Below are 24275 nucleotides of genomic sequence, written 5' to 3'. Positions count from 1 at the left end.
ATAATCTAAGGGGAATGCTCATTTTTGAGATGGAACAGAGAAGCACCTCTGAGGATATCAAACTCCTAAAAAGTATGAGGTGATATGAGTTTAAAGATGCAGAGCTTAGAAAGGAAGGTAGCACAGAAGGTCTTATCTAGCTAGCACAGCTCAGGGAGCAGGAGCTTGGATCCCCTGCACTGAGGGACACAGCCAGCGAAGCTGACCTCCAAGGGAAGGAGTTTATACACAGCATCAAGGCCTATAGTTTCCGCTCATCTCAGCAGGAACTAGAGATAACAAGCACAATGCCCAGATCTTTCTGAATCTTTAATGCAGCCCTTAGAAACCAACTCCCTTGATGGCATTAATTGCAATTAGTTGCATATGGGAGTTTTTTATGGGGGAGGGAGAAGGAAGGCTTTTAAATCACTCATCGATCTATTAGAAGGCCCTCAGAAAGGTCTTTGAAGCCTTATGGGAAAGTCAAGCTTTCTGTGGACACCACTTCAAGTGTGGCGTTGATTTCCCCTCCTCCTCAGGGAGAAAAGGTGCAGGTCATGGCTTAATTGTATTTATTCTGACAGTCAGAACTAGAAATTGACAGGCAAGAAATGATGTGCCTCAGATCTTAGCAAAGGGTAGACTCTGGAGTTTTTCTCGAATATGTTCATCTTTTCTTTGTTGGGAGGAATTCTATATTATTTTCATGTGAGCTCAAGATGGGTCACAAACCCAACAATTAGAGTTATTAGTATTTCAAATGACTTGAAATAAGGGTTTGTCTTATTTTACAGCATAGTAAAATATAGTTTATTGAGTAACTCACCAACAGAAGTGGAACACTACGATTTTTCCATTACACCATATTTGCTGTTCATTTGTGTTTTTATTACAATATTTGGTGTTCCAAATGACAAAGGATCTTTTCTAGAAATTGATGGTGACACTGACGGGAAGTTTATTTGTCTATCAAGTCTTTTTGACTTCCAGGTTGCTTAAATCCCCTTCTCCATTACATAAGGCTGAAGAAGGATGATAAAGGATGAAGTATCAACTTGAGAAGCTATCATCATTAGTCAAATTCACTATATTGTATTTATCTTATAAAATATGCAATAAACTTCAAAAAAGCACATATCACTGGATTTAATTGCTAGGTAGGAGAATAGTTTTAGCTATTGCAAAGCCTTAGAGGAACTGACTTCCCAGTGACTAATACAGGAAAGAGAATTGGAAATAGTCATGAGCAGCAAAGTGGTCAGAACAGCCTCAATACTAGATATATTTTCTTAGAATTCCTTGTCTCGATGTTTTCTCATTTGTATTTTTAAAAGGTCTAAAAAGTGTCTCAATGATGGTAAGCTTTGGTTCCGTCATTCCAGGTGATTGTTTACTTAGTACGTTCTGACAGCCTGCTGTCTCAGACTCTGGGCTAGTGCTGAGGAGAAAGTGGAAAAGGCATGTGCACAGTGTACTTCCAGAAATGCAGTTTAATAAAAGAGAACCCCCACTTAGAATCAAGGGATTTGGAAGGAGTTTAGAGTCCCAAGGTACCACAGAGCAGACTGTGAGTACTTATGAAAGCTTCTTAGAGGAAGTGAGTTAAAAGTTGAATCTAAAGGATGTGTAAAAGTTCCCAGGTAGAAGGGAAGTGGAAGGGAGGAAAGAAAGCCACAAGAAGGTTAGCAATGTGCTTAACAACACCTTGTTAGATTAAGTAGTCATTTTAGAGTCATTTTAAAAAGCTGTTTAAAAGGTACACCTTTAGAGAGTTGTCAGCAGTCTACACACATCATGCATGTTCTTATGAAGGTATAATATTTTCACTTTCATTATAGCTTTATTATTTTATACTCTTTATCATGCCGTCTATTATTCATCTCCTTGCAATGCACAATTGTTGAAGAACTGCTGGAAGCCCATCCATCCATTCACACTTCAGACATGACTAAAAGGGAGTCTTTGTCTATCAGCCTATTAGTAAAAATTATCAAAGACACATTGCTCCAAATATGATAATCAAATCTGGAGTGGGTTCTGCAAATGAGTAGACACTTCCCTGTTACATGGACTATCACATACAAAAACATGGGCTGGCAAGATACATTCTTTTTTAATTTAATTTAATTTTTAATTTGTTTTTACACTGAATATTCCATTCCCCACCCCTCATCCACCCTCTGTCTGCTCCACATCCCACATCTCCTCCATACCTCATCCCGTCTCCGCATGGATACCCCCAACCCCATCCTACCTGACCTCTAAACTCCCTGGGGCCTCCAGTTTTCTTGTTAGTTAAGTGCATCATCTCTAAATGAACACAGACCTGGAAGTCCTCTACTGTATTGTGTTGGGGGCCTCATATCAGCTGGTGTATTCTTGAGGTCAGGCAATGGGAAAAAAGTCAGCCAGCTGAAACAGATGAAATGGTTATATAAGGATAGGAAGTAGTCAGGGATGACAGGAAATTTGGCTACAAATGCCTGTTGAGTCAAAGGAATACTAAGTCAAAGCATACTAAACTAGGGGTTTTGGGTTTTGTTGTTTTTGTTTTTGTTTTTATAATTATATATTTTAACTAACCAGGTGATAAATGGGTTAAAAACTGTGTATATTGAAGATACCTTTATCTTAAACAATATAGATGTTGCTGCTAGACACCAGTTCTGTCTTCTATCTGATTGCATTTTAAACTATATTATTCAAAACAGGATTTATAAGCCAAGAAGTAACCTCTGTTTGGTGATTCATATACACAGGCAAGTGGTTGTTTGTTGTTGTTGTTTTTATATAGAGACCTCCTATGTGAAATAAAATTAAAATTATTTACTCAACTGCAGGGTATGATGCAACAATCTAGAAAGAAGCTGCCATAATAATATGAAGAAAAGTCTGTGCATACAGGGTAGCCCCCAAGCAATATGGATAGAACTGACAGGTGCAGCATGGTGTTATACTGTGGGTACCAATGATGTGGTGCAATTTGATTATGTTTGCATCATTTGACACCTGAAAAGAGGGGATGAAACCTAAGAAAACAGAGAATGGCTGAAAACAAGCTTTTAGGATTTTTACAATAATTACATATAATATGACTGTCCACTTGTTTAAGACAACTCTTTACTATGTAATCAACGGTAGCATTGAGCTTTCTTATGTATGTTTGTGTCATTGTGGCTTTGATTGTGATTCCTCAGATGCTGTCACCATATGTGCTTTTTAAAGATGGGATTTATTCCTCTCCAGGAGCTCACCAAGTAGGCAAGTTTGGCTTGACAGTGAGCCCTAGAGATCACCTGTCTCTACCACCCAGTGCTGGGATTATGGGCATGAACCACCAAGAATTATCTTTTTTTTTTTTTTTTGGTTTTGTTTGTTGCTGTTGTTTTAAGATTTGCTTTAGTTTTTAAATAATTCTTTCAGTTAGTTGTTTTTTAATAGAATACATTTTTATTGTATTCTCCTTACCTTTAAAACTCTTCCAGATTCTCCCTTCCTGCCTACTTTTTGGTTTTTTTTGTTTGTTTGTTTATTTGTTTTTCTGTTTTGTTGTTGTTTTCTATCAAAGTCAGTTTGTACTTCCCAATTTTTTTTAGATGTGTGACCTTCTGATACAGCACAGTTAACTTATCAAAGGCTATGCTTCTAGTGAACACTGATCCTTCCTCTCCCAGCAGCAAAATATTGGAGTTAAACTAGGAGTTGCTCCTTGTATTCAGTTCCCCTTCCTATGCTGAGATTTGGTCAAGCTTGGACTCCCACAGGTCTTGTCCCTTATGCAGGTGCTCTGCTCTATCCAGAGACTGTTTCCTTATAGTCATCTACCATGAAGGGCTCTTGACATTGCTTTCCTTCTGAGGTTCTCTGGATGGATCACATGTTCACTTGCGTACAACAAAAGCCCATCATGGACAGAGCTATTTTCCTATTTCTTGGCCATCAATATTTCAGTCCTTCTTATATAGCCTCCAGAGTGCTAGTACTACCAAATGTTGTACCAAATCCAGGCCCATTTGCCTGTCTTTCACTGTCATATCTTATTTATTAGGGTAGGGCTATTATTCAACAAATGGACTGCCAAATAAAAGTTGTTACAGAAATTTCTTATCAAAGTATGATAGATGAATATGGTAGAATTTATTTTGGAGTTCTAACAGCATCTCTCCTGCCATACTATGACACTTGTATTTGGTGATGGCAAGTATCTTGAAGCCATGACAAGATGCTTTTATTAAATGGGACTATGCTTCCTACTTTCCATAAGTATGATCTCTCACACTATTTTACTTTATAATTCCTACAAATGCTAGTTGGTTGGCTCAGTGATGAGAATAAACCCATCCTAGTCTATTCTGTGCCATGCCTTGATTTAATTATATTTTGGACAAGAAGTGCTCCCAAGAGACTAATAGGAAAACTGTATCCATTTTCTTAAAAATTGCCTTTTTATCAGAAAGATTTTTTTTCCTAGGTAGATTTATTATCTTTCTATTATAAATATTCCGCACAGGAAGAAGATGGAGTGTAGAATTGCATGCCAGTACTGGCATTTCTGCAGAATAACCACAGAGCAGAATGGAATCTTTGCACAGTTTTCCTTTAGAATTATTTTAAAGGGTGGAAGTGATGAGGAGGGAGGTCAAACTGATAACACTGTTGAAAGTGATTTAGCATCAACATCACATCACTTACAACTGCCTTAGACATCCGTTTGAAGCCCAACATGATATTTCTGTAATTATTTTACTTCCTTTAATAACTGCATAGGAATAGGTTTGTTTCCCCAGTGAATCGCTCTATTCAGAGCCTTTCCTTATCTTTATTTTCCAGGTTTCACTAGTACTTGATACCATATGCATTCTTACAGGGAGACAGTGGATAAATCAAATCAAAGTCATTTTCCATCAAATCAAAGATTACATATAAAAAGCAGAGCAGTGGTATGTAACAAGTTTTGTTGGGGGAAGGAGAGAGAAAATGGAAAAATAACGTAATTGTTTCAGAAAACTGAAATCATAAAATATAGTTAACGGTAGTCAACATATAGTGAATGTTATAGAAGCCTTGAACCTTATTGACAAGGTGTTATGATATTTTGGGTTTTTTTTTTAATACTGTTCACCTATAGTGTAATAAAATGTCATTCTTTTAAAAATAGAAGAAAGTATGTTTATTCATCAACAGTGATACAATTTAGAATTATAACATGCATTAAGACAAACAAATAAAAGCAAGATTCTTGGTGTTTGCAAATTTGTAACTTGTTAAAGTTTGAGGTTCTGGGACAATAAATAAGCAGCAACATAGTCTTGGATTCTTCAAAATTATATTTTAATGATACTTACTCCTAACAACCTTACCACACTATAATTTGAGTAGATAAAATGTTTCTTTAAAGAATAAAATAAAGCCAGGCAGTGGTGGCGCATGCCTTTAATCCTAGTACTTACAGAGAACTGTATCCTATAATAATATTCAATGAAAATATAATTTAAAATTAATTCATGGAATAGAATAAGATAACAGCCTCTAATGTAATCACAGATGACTTAAAGAATTTATTTTACATTGAAAATAAAGCAGTACTATTACAATCAATATTTTTCCAAAATGTTAAAATACATTAAGTTATTGTGAAGGGTAAAACCAAGATATAAAACTCAGTGAAATTATAAAGTGATAAATGAGATAGAATATTTACTAATATTGTGACTAATATATATTTTGTTAAAAAATTTGATTTATATTCTTTGTTCAGTAGATGATATATAATAAAGGAAATGCTAATCTAAAGTAGGCTTAATATAAAATTGAATTAATATAAACATTGGTTATCATGTACATTTTGAATAACAGAAAAATTGTGTTCAATTGTATTCAATATTTATTGCCACTTATACATGCTACTCAAGTCCTATGCCATATTCTGATATTTCTGAGTAAAGCCCTGAATTAATTTCTTCAACCATCTATGGGTCTTTTCCAAAGTCTTCAATGATTGAAGGTACCCATCACTTTTTTTATTTATATAGCCACAATTGTTAGAATATTGTTTTAGTTACTTTTCTCCTGCTGTGCTAAGTCACCATGACCAATTCAACTTATAGATGAAATAACTGACTAGGTCACACTGTTAGAGAGTGAGTCCATGGCCATCATGTTGGGAAGTATGGCGAAAGCAAGCAGACATGAAACAGGAGCTGAGGGCTTACATCTAATCCATAAGCAGTAGGCAGAGAACTAGCTAGGGATGATCGGGACTATTGAAACCTCAAAACACTCTTCCAGGAAGGCCACAACCCCTCCTAATGCCTGTCAAACCATTCTACCAACTGTAGACTAAGCGTCCAAATGCAGGAGCCTATCAGAACTATTATTATTTAAACTATCACAAATGGTTAGATATTACAAAGTTCTTTATTTTTTTCAAAGGGATATTTACTTTCATAAACAAATGTTCCCATATGAATAGGAGTGGCAAGCATATGGTAATATGTTTGATAAAATCTAGCATAAGCTCTCTGGCCTATGTTTAGTATGGCCATGTTTCTTCACCCTATATTTAGATGTTGCTATGATCAGAAGTTCCAGATCATCTGCATCACTGTATAACCCTCAAATTTTAAAATCCATCTACTGTCTCCTCTGACTGTGATAGTATAACCAAATGCTGTAGTTCAATTTTGACATTTTCTAATCTGTCTTCCTACATTCCTGTGGGTTCTAACTCTCTGCAATCTCTTTCTCTATTTAATAAGATTATACCATCCTGTTAGGGTCTTAACTTTCAAGAAGTAAATATGACATCCTTGTATACTGGATTGTCCAGCCAAGAAGAAGAGGAAAGTCATGTAGTTGTGATATTGCCAATAGGTTGACAGTGGCTTGAGGAGAACCATATAAACTGCTGGTGTGAGACACAAAGTAGAGAAATGGCTTCCTACTGGGAAAACCATATAAAAGTATGTCAGAGTAAATGATGTTTGAAGTACAGCCTAGTACTTGACAGAAAGAATGGACAAGCATCATAGGAGTGATGTCACAGCGACACAGAGCAGTTGCACTGCTGCACTCACTAGTTCCTTTGGCTAGATTGTAAAGCATGTCATCAGAAATAATAGTGTTAAGTTTTACAAAGCATATTAGTGCAAATTAATGAAGTATTACCCAACATTGGGTCACGGCATCTGGATTTATTTCAGAGTTAGTGGGTTCTGGTGAGCTTAAAGGACAGGAAAGCCATGCTTCTTTACACAAATGAGGAACATTCAATTCCATATGCATCCTTCTGGATTTTTCCTCCTATCTTCAGCTTTGTTTCTGGCCTCACCTGTTCTCAGTTATACTCACAATACAATTGCAAGTTCAGTTTGATGATATTTTTAATCCAGAGTCCCAGGTACTATCTCTACAGCAATAACTACTCATGGAAAGAATGGGTGAATAAATGAATAAAACAATAAATAAATGTTTGGATCACAGAATTGTATTAATTGCTTCATTTTAAATTATTTTTAATAGGAAATTCATAGTAAATTCGGACCATGTCTTGTGAGCTCCATGGAGCCCAGCAAGCTGACTCTGTTGTATGACACTGGACACTTCTGTGTACATGAAAACCTGTGATTCATCACTGCTCCATGCTTCACTTATGGGAAACACTAGTGGATTTTATTCGTTGACAGAAATCTTGTCGTTCATTCTCTTGTTTCAAACCTGACTGTAGTTTCTTTGTTTAGGATACAGTTCTTGTAAAGAGAGCTTAGGTCATGACCATGCCTTTTCCTCACTGCTTTCGCCCTTTCCTTACACTCTATTCCAAAGAGCATCCCTTCTGAAGTTCATGTTCTGTAGCCTCATGATTGAACATTCCATATTCCATCTTCTTAGAATATTGTGTCTCTGTTTTTCTTTTTTTTCCTCTTTGGTCCGTTCTTATCCATTTCCTAGAATAGATGTCATCTCCCTGCAGGTTTTCCTCTACCCTCCATACTATTACCATCTAAAACACCAATTCTACTTCTCACCACAAACTCCATTATCTGGAAATAGTCTTTTCCATGATGTCCTCCTGTTTCTCCATAGATATGGTTCCTTACTTGCTTAATGTTTATTTCTGTGTTCTATACTATATAACCCAAGAAGACTCAACACTTATCAGTGGTTTATAATAATACATACAGCAATATGGAGATCATGAGTATTAGACAACAAATATTTGCTAATTGCATAAATGCATTCAAGCCAACTCCTTAATTTGTTGTTGCTATTGTTGTTGTTGTCATTAAGCATTCAGTAGCCTACAAAGAGCACCTTATGTCTTTGGCACACCCCTTACCCTTAGTGCTTTTCATTGTGCATTATGTTGCTATTACTTTACTCCTTGTTACACACTTTTATTTGATACTTGCTAAAACTAATTCAATGGCTAAGAAATATTTTGGTTCTCCTCTAGCAAATGGGACTTTCTGATTTTTAGTCTGGTCATTTTGTGCCTGTTTCACATGCTTGACTTGATTTTTCACCTGCAATTGCATCTCTTCTTCCAAAATTTTAGATATCCCACGACTTACATCAAACACTCTAAGATATACATGTGTATCTCCAAGTTCCCTAGATATCTGTAATCTACATACTTAGCTTATTTTCTCTTTGATTTCATATCTTTAATGGGATCTTGGTAATTTATCTGTCTAATGATATTACTAAGATCGCTTACTATGGGACTCCAAGGAGATGGTATGTGACTGACAACCTAAACCTAGCCACATGCTAATAAAAGCACTCAATGGCAGCTTCCAATATCATCAGTGTAAACACACTAGAATACAGCTTTGGTCCCTACTAAAGATAATTTCCAACTTACTGAAAACTTAAATTGTGCCTGTATAAGGGAGCTATATTTTGAATTGTGTATTCACTTAATGTAGAAAATTTGTTTAAGCGCAATTCTACTATGTGTGTTAAATTTGCATTGATGTGTGCCTACTCACGATTGACAAGGGGGGGAAATCTGTAAGATGGATATCAAAAACTAACATTAATGAGCTGCTAAAGCTAAAATTACAGGAACTTATGAAATTGGTTAAACATAAAAACCATTAAACTGTTTACTGAAGCTTCACAGATACACTGCAGCTAATGAGCATTTCTGCTATTTAAATAAGCCCAAATTGAACACACATTACATGGATACATAATTAGTCATGGCAGTCAAATACACATAGACTTACTTTTAAAGCTCTATTTAGGAAATCTTTTCCATTTGATTTATTTTGTTAATTAAAATATTTTCTTCAGCATTCACTTTTATTTTAATAATATTGTTTTCACAAGTAGCATAATCTTCTTTTAGCTTTCTGTGTTTTTGTTTATGCTTTAAATGCAGCAAATGAGTATTTTATATTAGACATTTTTCTTAACCCCTTTCTGTAATTGTTTCTATCACTTGGTGGCATTATTTGGCATTTTAAAATTTTCTCTCACTGGGAATTACATGTGAAATATCTCAGTAGCCTATCGTTTTTCACTGTCTCATAATTATCAAGAAGTATTAAGCACCCAAATATGCATAGAATTATGATGATTATGGTCCAAATCAGATTAAAGGATGATCTATTCCTTCAAGGAGTTTGTGGTCTTAAGTAGATGGTAACATTGAATATAAATAAGCAAATCAAAGCACACCATTTGGGAATCCAACAGAGAATCTGAAAACAATCCCCATGTATTTACTTCAAGAGCACTGACCTCCTTGAGGAGATCTTTTCCAGAGAAAATGAAATCAAATCTTCAAGGAGTTCACAGAGTCTTAAATAGATGGAATTATTGTGGAGAAATAAGCAAATCAAGGTGAAGTGTTTGCATGGATTTAATTCTGAATTGATTAGTTGGTCAGTTTAGGAATGGAAATGAAGCTCCCAGTGGCATGCAAGGACAACAGAAGTTTTTTTCTAAAGGCTGTGGGTTGACAATTATCCTTTGATTTGACATGGGGAAGGCTCTGTATCCTGAGTGTGGTGGGTTTAGAAAACTAAACCCCTACTTTTACTCTCCCTGTATACTACAAACACAACCATACTGAAAATAATCCAGGCAGAGAAGTTAGGAAGTCAAATGGTTAAAGCAATTGAAAGGAGCCACACTCCCAGGACTTCCCTCTTGGTATACTTGCTATTCTAGAGACTTTCAAACTATTTGGTTTCCTCCCCACAGTGAGTTGAGACTTTCATTATGGAATTAAGAACTTCAAAAAAAATCTGACTGGTCAGCCAAGGCCCAATAATATGCAACATGCATGCTAACTAACTGGAATAAGAAACTCTAAGTTAACAAATAAAAAAAGAATAAAAACACTTAATTAGAATCTCCTTATGTTTCAGTGATTTTGCTAGACTCTGGAGAAGTGGATGATTTACATACAACACCCCCCCCCCAAGGACCTCAAGGAGTAAAGAAGACAGTAGGATAATGTATATGAAAGCACAAAATGGCTCCTTTCACAGATAAAGAACACAATTCACTGAAAAGATGATCTAGATGCTGTATCTACAAATACTCAAGGCTGGTGTTAGTTTTTGTGCCTCCACTATTCATCTGTCTGTCTTAGTTATACTGGTCTCCAGTGGGGAATTCCCAGAGACTATTCTTGGACCAAGATATTCTTGGATGAGTATCTTGACTTTTTCATATTCTTAGAGTCAGTATTAAAGAAAGCTTTGGGGCCATTTCTATTCAAATACAGTCTCTGCCACCTCTCGGCTATAAGGAGAATGACAGTATGTACCCTTGACATCTCGTTTGTGATTAGGATGTAATAATATGAAGAAATGGAGTATTAATGCCTACCAATTACAAAGAACCCATGAGTGTCAATTGATTTCCTTCACATTAAGTAAGGGCAGAATCAATAGGCTGCAAGAAGTGAGTAAGAGAAAACTTCAACAGATGGGTTCACAGATCTTGTTAACTGAACTCACAGTGAGGTTCTTGGAAACAAATGACTCAAAGATGATGCCAAGTTGTTTAAACGCTAATTTAATTGCATTGAAAAAAATGGAGAAGCATGAAAAGGAGGTACTGATAATTACAAAATATGATGGGGCAAGAGGAAAAGCGGAGGGGTATGATGGAAACCAAAACAAAGGACTCTCAGGTCAAAGACACAGTCATCTTGAAAGTTGACAAGAAATTATGACAATCAGTGTCACTGATGGGGGAAGAATCAAGGTTCCCACATTTCCATAGCCCTGAAAAGAAGAAATTTTGTGTCCAGTGGGCTCCTCACTTGGTCCTAAAGTATGATAACTCCTGAAAGTTGCAAGACTTGACAAGCTGGAATAAATTAACTATCTTGAAGAAACTCCTAAGAAGATTGTTTGGGATGCAAGCAAAAGTCTTGTACTCTTTCAAAATACAATATACTACGCATATATGTAATTTTGAGGAGATATCTGCCTTAGCGGTAGCAGTTAATGGTAGAATGCCAGGAGGTTGCATGGGTAACAAATCCATTCTTTAAAAGTCCCATGGCTCTTCTATTATTATTATTATTATTATTTTGGATTTTTATTAGATATTTTCTTCATTTACATTTCAAATGCTATTCCAAAAGTTCCCTATATCCTCTCCCTGCCCTGTTCCCCAACCCATCCATTCCCACTTCCTGGCCCTGGCATTCCTCTGTACTGGGGCATATACTCTTCTCAAGATGAAGGGCCTCTCCTCCCATTGATGGCCTACTAGGCCATCCTCTGTTATGTATGCAACTAGAGACAAAAGCTCTGGGGGGTACTGGTTAGTTCATATTGTTGTTCCTCCTATAGAGTTGCCAGACCCCTTTAGCTCACTGGGTACTTTCTCTAGTTTCTTCATTGGGGGCCCTGTGTTCCATCCAATAGATGACTGTGAGCATCCCATGCTCCACTATGTTCATAACAGCCTATTTGTCCAGCCAGAACCTGGAAAGAACCCAGATGTCCCTCAACAGAGGAATGGATACAGAAAATGTGGTACATTTACACAATGGAGTACTACTCAGCTATTAAAAACAATGAATTTATGAAATTCTTAGACAAATAGATGGATCTGGAAGATATCACCCTGAGTGAGGTAACCCAGTCACAAGAGAACACCCATGATATGCACTCACTGATATGTGGATATTAGCCCAGAAACTTAGAATACCCAAGATACAATTTACAAAACACATGAAACTCAAGAAGGAAGACCAAAGTGTGGATATTCTGTTCCTCCTTAGAATGGGGAACAAAAGAACCACAGAAATAGTTACAGAGAAAAAGTTCAGAGCTGAGATGGAAGGAAGGACCATCCAGAAACTGCCCTACCCAGGGATCCATCCCATAAACAATCACCAAACCCAGACACTATTGCATATGCCAGAAAGATTTTGCTGACTGGACCCTGATATAGCTGTCTCTTGTGAGGCTATGCCAGTGCCTGGCAAATACAGAAGTCCCATGGCTCTTAACAGCAGGGGAATGGATAGCAAAGCCATCACTTGAAAGGTCCATGGCTTTTAACAGGGTTTAGGAGTGGTGAGGGGCATTTCTTAAATACTAGTGAGAAAGAAATGAGGCATCTTGGGTATTGATGCAGCTCCTTTTAGTTTTGGCAGTGTAAAGAGATGTGGACTTTCCATGAAATATGAGACAATGACATTTCTTGAACAAGGGAAAAAAAGACTCATCAGGCTTTGGAAGCAGAAAAAAGCAACGGTCTATAAGGTACCCATGGGGAGGGATACCTAGCAATTATGGAGGTCACTAGTTATTATAAAATGGATGAAGCAACAGAGCAGGATTGTGATCTCAGTTTAGATGTGATAATTTAGAAGGGACAGTAGACTGTGCAGATTAAAATCGGACAGGAAGTGTAGTAGCTTGAGAGAGTGTGGCCCTTGTAAACTTGTATAGTTGAAAGCTTTAACTCCAGTTGGTGGAACTATTTGGGAAATGATTAGGAGGTGTGGCCATGTTGGAGGAGATGTGTCATTGGGGATGAACTTTGAGATTTCAAAAGCCCATACCAAGCCAAGTCTTTCTTGTTCTCTCTCTTCCTTCAATTTGTGAATGAAATGTAAGCTGTCTCAGCTGCTCCAGCCACCATGCCTGCCCTTCCTACTGTCCTATTCCCCAACCATTAGCCATACTCACCCCTTGAAACTGGAAGTTCTCAATTCATTGCTTTCCTTTGTAAGTTGTTTTTGTTGTTGTTGCTGTTGTGTCTCTTTAACAATACAACAGTAACTAAGATGAAAGGAGCTGAATAGAGGAAGATTTCAAAGTAGAGTTTGAGCTCATTTTCATTGAGATCAAGGTCAGGGCTATGGTGACTATAATTTCTAATGGAGAATGCACAGTGGACTGGATTTTATAGACTCATGAAGAGGAAAGTTTAGAAATGGAACATACATACAATCCTGAGAACAACACAAAAATGGAGAGAGTATAGTCAGAAGAGTTTTTTTGTACATGTAAGAAGAGAAGAGGTTAAAATGCAGATTAATTGACAGATGCTACAGAAAGATGACAGGGCCATGGGATTTGGAAACCAAATAGGCCGAATTTGAATGAATAGACAGAATGGAAAGTATCATTGAGTGGTGAGAAAATGGGAAGTCTGCATCACGGTAACAACGTGGATAAAAAAGAGGTGGTTATAGCTATGAGAGGGGGAACATGTCAAAATCCAAGGTTTCAGAATCGGTGAGGCAAGCCGAAAGTTATTAATTCTATTTTGAGCAGAATAAGAAATGACACAGCAAAAGGACTTGAGAAGAGGAAGAAAGATGGGGAGTCAAGGGGATTTTCTTAGGGTGGTTAAAGGGCAGTGGCAGTTCCTTACTTCTGCCCCCATTGGCTCTGGAGACTACATCCCAATAGTGAACTTGGGGGTATGTATGCGTACCAGGAGCCTGCTCACCCAACATGGTGCTCTCAGCTGTTGAGGGTGGTTTCAGTTCCACCCCTTGCTTTCTCCCAGCTGTCCTTCTTCTTAAACAGAATTCTCAGATCCTAGCTCTCTGAATTAGAGTCGTTTGATCTGCTGCAGATTTTGCTTTCTTCTCTGAATCACTGAGATGTCTGCCCTGGCTTGCTTTCTTCTCTCATCATGCTTTGATCCTACTGGATCATCACGGCTCTCAAATTAAACAACATTCATGGGGATGGAGTCATCTACGTTTTCAGGATAATATTTCAGTATAAATCTTTTAGGATTTTTTTCTTCCATTCCTTTATAATGTCAAACTCTTTTAAGAACAGTAGTAATCCTTTCCATTATGATTTCTGCACTGTTGTTTTCCTTGTTTGTGGAGAATTGATTTATATTTATGTACTCAACTGTAATGCCTTCCACATCTTTTTTTAAATACTGAGAAACACACTTGTCAAATGCTTATGGTTTTCTCTTCTACATATATGACAGCGTGGTTATGTCAGTTTAATTGACCTTGGCAATCTGCATCTGCTGCTGATGTGTCCCTAAGGAATGGTTTTTGCAATTTTAAGTTGTGCCTTATTGAAGAGCTTGTGTGTCACAATACAATTAAGTCTCTCTCTCTCTCTCTTCCCCTTTCCCTCCCTCCCTCCCTCCCTCCCTCCCTCCCTCCCTCCCTCCATGACTCCCTCCCTCCATGACTCCCTCCCCTCTCTCTTCCTCTCTCTCTTCTCTCGCTCTGTATAATATATGTAAAATTTTGTGCATAACATTACATTGACTAAAAGTTCCTATTTCCAGACCATTTCTTGTTATAAAGCTACCTTGGAGTGCCTTTGTTTTTTAAATAAGCTCATTTGAACACAGTAGTAATTAAAGCAGAAAATTAACATAAATCTTGAATGTTTGGTATGAATTAAGGATGTTTCCGTTCTTTTCAAGACTGCATAAAATTCCAGGCACCATATCATTTAGCATATTTCTCGCTCATTTGGAGAATAATCTGGACTGTGAATAAGTATGTTCAAAGGCTTTTTTTCAAGTTTTTTGTTGTTGTTTTATTCAACTATGGAGCTGCTGGGACATATGCCTGACTCCATCAACATACAATTCCATGAAAATTTGTGGGGAGACTGTAAATGATCATAACAGAAAATGCCTATACCCTTCAAGACAGAAAGAAAAACATACAAGCCTTTATTAATATTCATTTAACACTTCATAGGAAATGGCAAGCCATTATTTGGTTTGCAAATGTAAACATACATTTTTCATCCACGTGGGCCCTCATCCCTTCTTAGCTGCATCAAGGCAGCAGTAATCTGCTTCTGAGGTTTGTTTACACTGAATTCCAAGTCAAATATATCAGCAGAAGAGTGAGTTGTCCATAGAAGGATGATTCCAATGATGCAGATAATAAAGATTCCCTGGTTATAGGCAGCAGAATAAATGGACTCCTCACTGACAAATTACAAAGCAAATGCACAGACATTTTCTCTATAAGAGTCCTAATTTGAAATCTAGATATGACACTTTAAGGTTTATAAAAGAAAAAGGGAAAGGAGGAAGAACAATGGCTATGGTTTGAAGCCCAATGAAGTTAATAATGGTAAGACTGAGGAGATGACTTGTTCAGTAAAGTACTTGGCACCCTGGCCTGTAAACCTGGGTTCAGATTCCTTATACACAATAAAAAGCTAGGGAGAGTCGTATCTGCTGAAACTGTAGTGCTGTTGGCTTGAAGAGAGGTAGAGCCCTCATGTTCATTGGTTCGCAAGTGTAGTCATATTAATGAGCTACAGATTCGGTGAGAGACTCTGTCAACAAAATGAGGAGATGACTTGTTCAGTAAAGTACTTGGCACCCTGGCCTGTAAACCTGGGATCAGATTCTTTCAACACAATAAAAAGCTAGGGAGAGTCGTATCTGCTGAAACTTTAGTGCTGGTGGCTTGGAGTACTATTAAGGGAAGGCCCTCAATCAATCTTTGGCATTCATATACATGGGCACACACGTGCACACACACACATGAGACATGCTCATGCATGAAGCTGAGAAAGGTATTTTGATATATGTATATTCAATGAAGTTGTGAATATAATATAAATATTTTATGTGCATAAATAGAGTCTACTGGAGGCGCTAGTGGTTTCTAATGGCAGGACCATTGTTCTCAGAGTGGCTGCTTGGTACTGCTGAAAGAAACATTTAGGACCTACTGTTAGCCCTGTTTATATTCATATGTCTTGTTCATTTTCTAATTTTCCAATGGCTGTTTTGTAGATACTAACAGTCTCAGCATTACATATTCAAACGTATACAAGTTTTCATTCTTTTGGATTATATTTCATATCAAAGCAGCATCCTCAATATAAATTTCAATAGCTTCACCACATAGGTCTTTCATAGGTGTTGTAGGGAATGATAACTAAAACATAATCTTTATTTTGCTCCTTCTCAGAGTGAAATCCAGTATTTTTGAGGCTATTTCTGTCAAAAATGCTATTAAATGTATAAAGGAGACCTGGAATTGATTTCCATTTTAAAACTTTCTTAATTTTAGTCTTCTATTAGGGCTAGAGTGTATCTAATTTTTAGATTTTATATATGATTATTTACAGTTACTGGCCTATGTTTCTACAGTGTATTGTATGTGCTGTTCAATGATACATTATGCTAGATTGAAGACTTAAGCCATAGTCACTATTGATGCTCTTTTTGCAGCTCAAGTAACTGTCAACAGATGGTAGTGATGATCTGTTATGCAATGGGGAACAATGAGAAAGGTCTCCTTTCATGTGACCTTTAAAGACATTAGAAAAATCTCAAAATGCCATTCTGCATTGAAAATAATTACATGAATATTTAATTTTACTCTTGATGAAAGGCGAAATAGCATAAGAAATACAAATAGCAGATTTTAAAATAGAAACCTGACTGTGGTAGCTATATATCTTGTGGACTCTCTTATTCACATACCCATCAATCCAGCCAAGTATTTTCTAAATTTCAAGTATTGTCTCACACACAGTAGTACAGATGCAAGCCACATATACGCATTTCTGTTTCTCTGGGCTCTACATACCTGTAGATAAAGCATAACTGCACTGGCCGAAGAATAACTATGTAGTCCTACTTTATATAGAATATAACATGTATAAAACAAGGATCATTTTTAATCACTTTGAAAGATTTTTGCACGTGAATGTGATATATCTACATCATTTCTACTCCTCTCTCTTGGGCCAGCAACTTTGTCTGATATTTGTGTCCCTTTAGCCATTTAGTACTGTTCCTACATGAACTTATTTAGGGCTGGCCACTTTAAATTGGGAAACATATCAGAGGTCTCATCTCCTGGGGAAAACTGAATGTTTCTCACTACTTACAGGACTGCTTGTAGCTCGTCATTGAGGGCTCTAGCCTTGTGATATATTTTCTATCCACATTGGCATGTTGGTTGCTGTTATAATTCTCTTCAGATCTTATTTAGACTGCAACATTGTTGAAAATTCATGGCTATAGCTTCCCTGTGATCTCCAGAAAACATATTGTCTGGTCTTCTGGTTCATCCATTCTCTCTGACCCTTCAGTCTTAGGAATACGGATTGTGTTGTAGATTCACTAGCTGAGGCTGGGCACTCCTTGGTCACTTACTCTATGAGTGCGAACAAGATTCTTTTTATGGTATCTCATTTTTTATATATCTTGGTGGGGGAATGATTAGGTTTTTGTGTTTGGACAGCATTTTTTGTCTACATTTGGTTACTTTACTATATAGTTGATTCATTTAACAATTTAAATTTCTATTTCAGGATCTCTCTCTCTCTCTCTCTCTCTCTCTCTCTCTCTCTCTCTCTCTCTCTCCTCTCCTGTCCTCTCCTCTCCTCTCCCCCCTCTCCCTCTCTCTTCCTCATCTCCCCCACAGGAAAAATAGTTCTTTTGTCCATATCTAGATGCTGTATTTAAAAATCATGACATGCCACATATAGATAACATATGACCCTGAACTCCAGCATATTTTTACTAGCATAGAGGCTCTTCATCTTCCAGACAGCCTTCATCTTTAAATTCTCACAACAACAATTGCAGAAAAAAATTCAATTATATAATTTTCTGTAAATTATCCCAACCCTTTCGATGACATCTATAGATTACTAGAGAATTCATTTAGCAAATAATTATATAAATAAATTAAGAGAATTTTTACAAAGAACTGAGGATAATATATGCATTTGCTGGCCTTTATGAAACAAAAGAAACACTTATTTTGAATCTGAAGCAGATACATACCTGAGTCAAATTATTTAGTAATAATGGTAAATAATTTGGTGACACTAGGATTTTCCCATTTTGCTTTATAAAGTGTCTTGTTATGAAAAGAAGAAACTGGCTCTGGATTCCAATCCATGGATCACAATTTCACCTGTAGCAACCAGGGACACTACTGGGGTGATGTGAATGGGAACAACTTCCTGGATGAACACATTTGAGGAAATTCAATTATATGGATTTCAAATACTTTCTTCATAGATTCAGCTCTCATTGTGTAGTGAACTAGTTATTTGATACTGCCCAAATCTTTTTTAATTTCCATATGTGAAGTATGTTTTTATAGTTTAAATAGTGAACTATTGAAGAAATTCACTCTGGTATTTCAATTAACTCATAATCTTTTCTGGTTTATTTAAAACAGTTGCTTATATGCATAAAATATGGTATACACATTTATATACAAATGTCTATTGTCTTTCCCCTTTTTTTCAGTGAAAGAAGCATTGAGTCCCATCAAGTTTAACAGATGGGGTCTCCCAGAAGTAAATCCAGAAACCATGCAAACCAGTGAGCCCTGGGTGTTTGCAGGTGGTGATGTTGTGGGCATGGCTAACACCACAGTGGAATCTGTCAACGATGGAAAGCAAGCTTCATGGTACATTCACAAGCACATACAGGTATGCATGTGTCATCAATATCACATTTTTATCATAAGTACTCTTTGAGTTTTGATATGAATTTAAGCTGGTTCATGTGCCTATATGAGTCCACAGTGGGAATCCTGTCTTAGCCCTTTCTGACTTATAGCCTTGGCTTGGGTTTCTTAACCCAAGAACTGGGTTGACAGCCAGAAATCCCCATTGAGCCTCCTATCCTTACTTTCTACCAATGATGGGGTTATAGGCACATGGAACCATCCAGCTATTTCACAAGGTTTCTGAGGAATTGAACTCAAGTCCCCCATGCCTGCATGGTGAGTGCTTTTGCCCAATGGGTCATCTCCCTAACTCTGTATGAGCATTTTTAGAAGTTGTATATGTACATATCAAATATGTACATATATATGTTTTACTTGGATACAACTTTTAACATGAAGACTGGGTAGTAAAATTATTCAGCTGATTGAAAATGCATTATGTATTTCTATTAGTGTAGTGCTAGGAAGGTGAAACCTTGTTACAATATATTTGCCACAGCTTCAGTAAAGGAGACTGCATGTGTCTCATTTGATGATACCCACAATGATAGGAGCTAGAATCTGATTCATAGTGAAGCTATGCAGACTAGAAAGCTATTTGGTCTATCCATATGGACCAGATGAAGTCATATTCATTTCCAAAGTTGGTGTACATAAACCAGCAGAAAGCAAAGTATTGAAAATCGTCAGGTAAGTTGCTAGGTTTTTTAACTGAATGGTTTTATGATGAGATAGAACATGAAAAACTGATGAAATAACAGAACAAGCTCTGGTACAGTGACTTTGTGGTGGAGGAGAAGAGAAAGGTTAAACAACTAAATCTTAGTTTATCCTTTTTGTAGACATTCTACTTTATTTTTATTCTACAATTTGATTAGATTTCCCCATTTATATAGAAGTGTTCCTAGATGAGTTCATTTTATTAACTTCAGTTTTAATAATTTTGTATAGTTTATTATTTCTTTTATTTTTGAGATTAAGATATGATTACAAAATTTCCTCCTTCTTGCAAACCTTTGTATGTATCCTTTCATCATCTTTTTCAAATTCAGGGCCTTTTTTCATTCATTGGTAAACTCATACTCACTAACACATATATACATATATATTCATAAATATGTGAATACAACCTACTCACTTGCTTTCTTATTCAGGAAAAATATACAGTTATTATAGACCCCCTTGAATTTCTGCTTTTTGTTTGGTTTCCCTTAATGTTTGAACAATGCTCTTTTCCTTCTAAGTTTCTCTACCCTTTTTCATCCCTGCCATGACCACTTCGTTTGAGTTTTCCTTTTTCATCTTATACATTTCATCTTATACAGGCTGCCTTGTTTGGCCTTGTGTTTGTTTGTGTGTTTCACTGTTCTGTGTATCATGATTTTCATGCTTGTCACTTATCTCTTCCCACCTCACCCAGAGCATCTTCAAGTAGCAGACCTTAAGATATTGAATGTAGACCTTACCGTGGTACCCCTGAAATTTAGGACTCAAAAAATAATTGAAGTGAACTATGGATTTTGCAGTGAAAAAGATTATGATTTAGGAAAAATTTTACCATTGACAAACCTTAATTTAAAAGTTGTCTACAATATAGTCATAAATTAAAAGGGAGTATCTGTACAAAAAGAGAGTAAAAGACTGTTTTAACAAGTAGAAGGCCAGGCCGTGGTGGCGCACGCCTTTAATCCCAGCACTTGGGAGGCAGAGGCAGGCGGATTTCTGAGTTCGAGGCCAGCCTGGTCTACAGAGTGAGTTCCAGGACAGCCAGGGCTACACAGAGAAACCCTGTCTCAAAAAACCAAAAAAAAACAAGTAGAAGAATCCTAGGTCCCAGAAACAGCAACTTGGTGAGTGGTCAGGTTTCTGTCTCTGTAAAGATGACAGGACAATGCTTACAAGTCATATGGCCTTTGTTTGTTTTAAAACTACCTTTTCTTAAAATTTTTGAAAAACAAACAAACTAAACCTCACAGAGAAAGCTCCTAAAGACAGTGCCCATGCATGGGCAGTCTCTTATTTAAACTGCTGTCCTGTGTCATCCTACATTTTAATTTACTTATTCCACTGTTACTTTTAGATTACTAGGAGTTTTCACACACTACTTTTCCTGCATAACTTCTTGGTCTCTATGTCCACATGGTCACTCTATTATCCAATTATATTTCAGATATGTTCACGTGTTCACACTTGTTGCTAATCTGTTTATATATTTCAGTGTTTATCTTATTCATGGGGATTTCCAACCTCCAGCTGAAATCTGTTGCCTTTAAACTCAACATGCCTTCCCTAATCTGTCCTAGCTCTAGTTCTTGTTCCTATGTTCAACCCACTGCACAAGGACCCAGTTAGGAGGGTTTTTTTAATATTAAATTACTCAGGCTAATAAAATTTCAATATTAAATTGGAACTCAACATAATGCTTAGAGATTCTTAGTGATAGCATTGAAACAAATGGAATCATATTTAATACTATACACATAGAAGTGATGTTTTGTTTAAAAAATTAAGAAAAAAGTACCATTAAAAAAGACATACATTAGCCAGGCGGTGGTGGCATACTTGGGAGGCACTTGGCACTTGGGAGGCAGAAGCAGGTGGATTTCTGATTTCGAGGCCAGTCTGGTCTACAGAGTGAGTTCTAGGACAGCCAGGACTACACAAAGAAACCCTGTCTCGAAAAAAAAAAAAAAAAGACGTACATTAATACTTGAGAGTACATTTTCTCTTCATAACATAGCAGTGTTATATATACCCACATTTAAATGTTATTTGAGTCTTATGCTTTCTTTCCCTATTCATATCTCCATGATGCTATTTTTTTCTTTTTTTCTTTTTCTTCCTTTTTATTCCCCTCCTGGTCCATCCTCTGACTGTTCCAGATTCCTTATCTCCTCCACACCCTCTGTCTCCAAGGATCCACCCACCTGCCCCCTACCCCACCAGACCTCTAAACTCCCTGGGGCCTCCAGGTCTCTTGAGAGTTAAGTACATTTTCTCTGATTGAATCCAGACCCAGCAGTCCTCTGCTGTATTTGTATTATGGGCCTCACATCAGCTAGTGCATGCTGCCTGTCTGGTGGTCCAGCATCTGAGAGCTCTTGGTGATCCAAGTAAGTTGAGAATTCTGGTCCTCCTACAGGGTCACCCTTCTCCTCAGCTTCTTCTAGCTTTCCCCTCATTCAACCGCAGCTTCTGTACACTGGTTGGGTGCAAATATCTGCATCTTATTCTTTCAGCTGCTTGTTGGGTCTTCCAGAGTACAATCATGCTAGGTCCCTTTTTGTGAGTGCTCCATAGCCTCAGTAATAGTGTCAGGCCTTAGGGCCTCTCTTTGAGCTGGTTCCCACTTTGGGCCTGTCACTGGACCTTCTTTTCCTCAGGGTCCTCTCCATTTCCATTCCTGCAGTTCTTTCAGAGAGGAATACTTAAGGTCAGAGTTTTGACTGAGGATTAGCAACCCCATTCCTCACTGGATGCTCTTTCTGCCGGAGGTGGGCTCTACAAGTTCCCTTTCTCCACTGCAAGGAATTTCATCTAATGTTCCTTCCTTTGAGTCCTGAGAGTCTTTCAACTCCCAGATCTCTGGTACATTCTGGGGGGTCCCCCACCCTCCTACCTCCTGAGGTTGCCTATTTCCATTCTTTCTGCTGGACCTCAGAGCTTCAGTCCTTTGCCCCCACCCAATACCAGATCGTGTTTCCCCTCCCCTTCCCCAACCAGGTTCCTTAGGTCCCTCCCTCCACTCTTGTGGTTGCTCCCCCCACCCAGCCCCACCCCGTTCCTTCCTTCCTTCCTTCCTTCCTTTCTTTCTTTCTTTCTTTCTTTCTTTCTTTCTTTCTTTCTTTCTTTCTTTCTTTCTTTCTTTCTTTCTCTCTCTCTGTCTCTCTCTCTCTCTGTCTCTCTCTCTCTCTGTCTTTCTCTCTCTCTGTCTTTCTCTCTCTCTCTCTCTCTCTCTCTCTCTCTCTCTTTCTTTCTCTCTTTCTTTCATCCACTTATTAGTGAGTGCATGCTATGCATGCAGTTTGGGGTCTGAGTTACCTCACTCAGGATGACATTTTCTAGTTCCATTCATTTGCCTGCAAAACTCAGGATGTTCTTAATAGTTGAGTAGTATTCCAGTGTGTAAATGAACCACATTTTCTGTTTCCATTCTTCTGTTGTGGAACATCTGTTTGTTTGTTTGTTTGTTTGTTTGTTTGTTTGTTTGTTTTTTCCAGCTTCTGGCTATCACAAATAAGGCTGCTATGAACATAGTAGAACCATGTGTAGAACCACCCTGTGGCGTGGTGGGGCATCTTTTGGGTATATTCACAAGAGTGCTATTGCTGGGACTTCAGGTAGATCTATTTCCAATTTTCTTTTTTTTTCTTCCTTTTTTTTTAATTTTTTTATTATGTATTTTCCTCAATTACATTTCCAATGCTCTCCCAAAAGTCCCCCATACCCTCCCCCCCACTTTCCTACCCACCCATTCCCATTTTTTGGGGGCATATACAGTTTGCGTGTCCAATGGGCCTCTCTTTCCAGTGATGGCCGACTAGGCCATCTTTTGATACATATGCAGCTCGAGTCAAGAGCTCCCGGGTACTGGTTAGTTCATAATGTTGTTGCACCTACAGGGTTGCAGATCTCTTTACCTCCTTGGATACTTTCTCTAGCTCCTCCATTGGAGGCCCTGTGATCCATCCAATAGCTGACTGTGAGCATTTCCAATTTTCTAATGACCCTCCAGATTGATTTCTAGAGTGGCTGTACCAGTTTGCAATCCCACCAGCAATGGAAGAGTGTTCTTTATCCACATCCTCTCCAACATATGTTGGAACCTGAGGTTTTGATTTTAGCCTCTCTGATTGATGTAAGTTGGAATCTCAGGGTCGTTTCAATTTGCATCTTCCTGATGACTAAGGACTTTGAACATTTCTTTAGGTGCTTCTCAGTCATGCCAGACTCCTGTCGTGAATTCTCGGTTTAGGTCTATACCCCATTGTTTTGATTGTCTTGTTTGTTTTTTTGCTTTTTGTTTGTTTGTTTGTTTGTTTGTTTAATTCTTCTTGAGTTCTTTATATGCTTTGGATATTAGCCCTCTATCGAATGTGGGGTTAGTCAAGGTTTGTTTTGTTTTGTTTTTTGTTTTTGTTTTTTCCCAATCTGTAGGTTGCCGATTTATCTTAATATGAAATTTTAACTTGCTTTTCTGTTTCTGTAGTAAAACATTCTAACAAAGACAAAACTGAGAACAAACTAGTTCAATTCAACTTAAACTTCCAGGTCACAATGCATCATTGAGGTTAGTCAGGAAACGGCAGCATGGACTTTAACCAAAACCAAGGGAGAGTCTTGCTTACTGGTTCACTCCCTT

At 37.5% G+C, this 24275-nt stretch overlaps 1 protein-coding gene across 2 annotated transcripts in view; it reads left to right on the top strand.

The window, feature by feature from the left end:
- Dpyd (dihydropyrimidine dehydrogenase) overlaps positions 1-24275 on the top strand; it is an 899256-nt gene that overhangs the window by 371933 nt on the left and 503048 nt on the right. For both annotated transcript variants that reach the window (XM_021158977.3, XM_085835556.1), the window contains exon 12: positions 18709-18893. In XM_021158977.3, coding sequence (XP_021014636.1) covers positions 18709-18893 — 185 coding nt within the window. The remainder of the gene's footprint in view (positions 1-18708; positions 18894-24275) is intronic.

The sequence above is a fragment of the Mus caroli genome, unplaced genomic scaffold (assembly GCF_978045245.1).
Source record: "Mus caroli unplaced genomic scaffold, Mus_caroli_1 scaffold_3, whole genome shotgun sequence".
In the NCBI taxonomy this organism is placed as follows: domain Eukaryota; kingdom Metazoa; phylum Chordata; class Mammalia; order Rodentia; family Muridae; genus Mus; species Mus caroli.
This window is presented reverse-complemented; position numbering and strand designations above follow the sequence as displayed.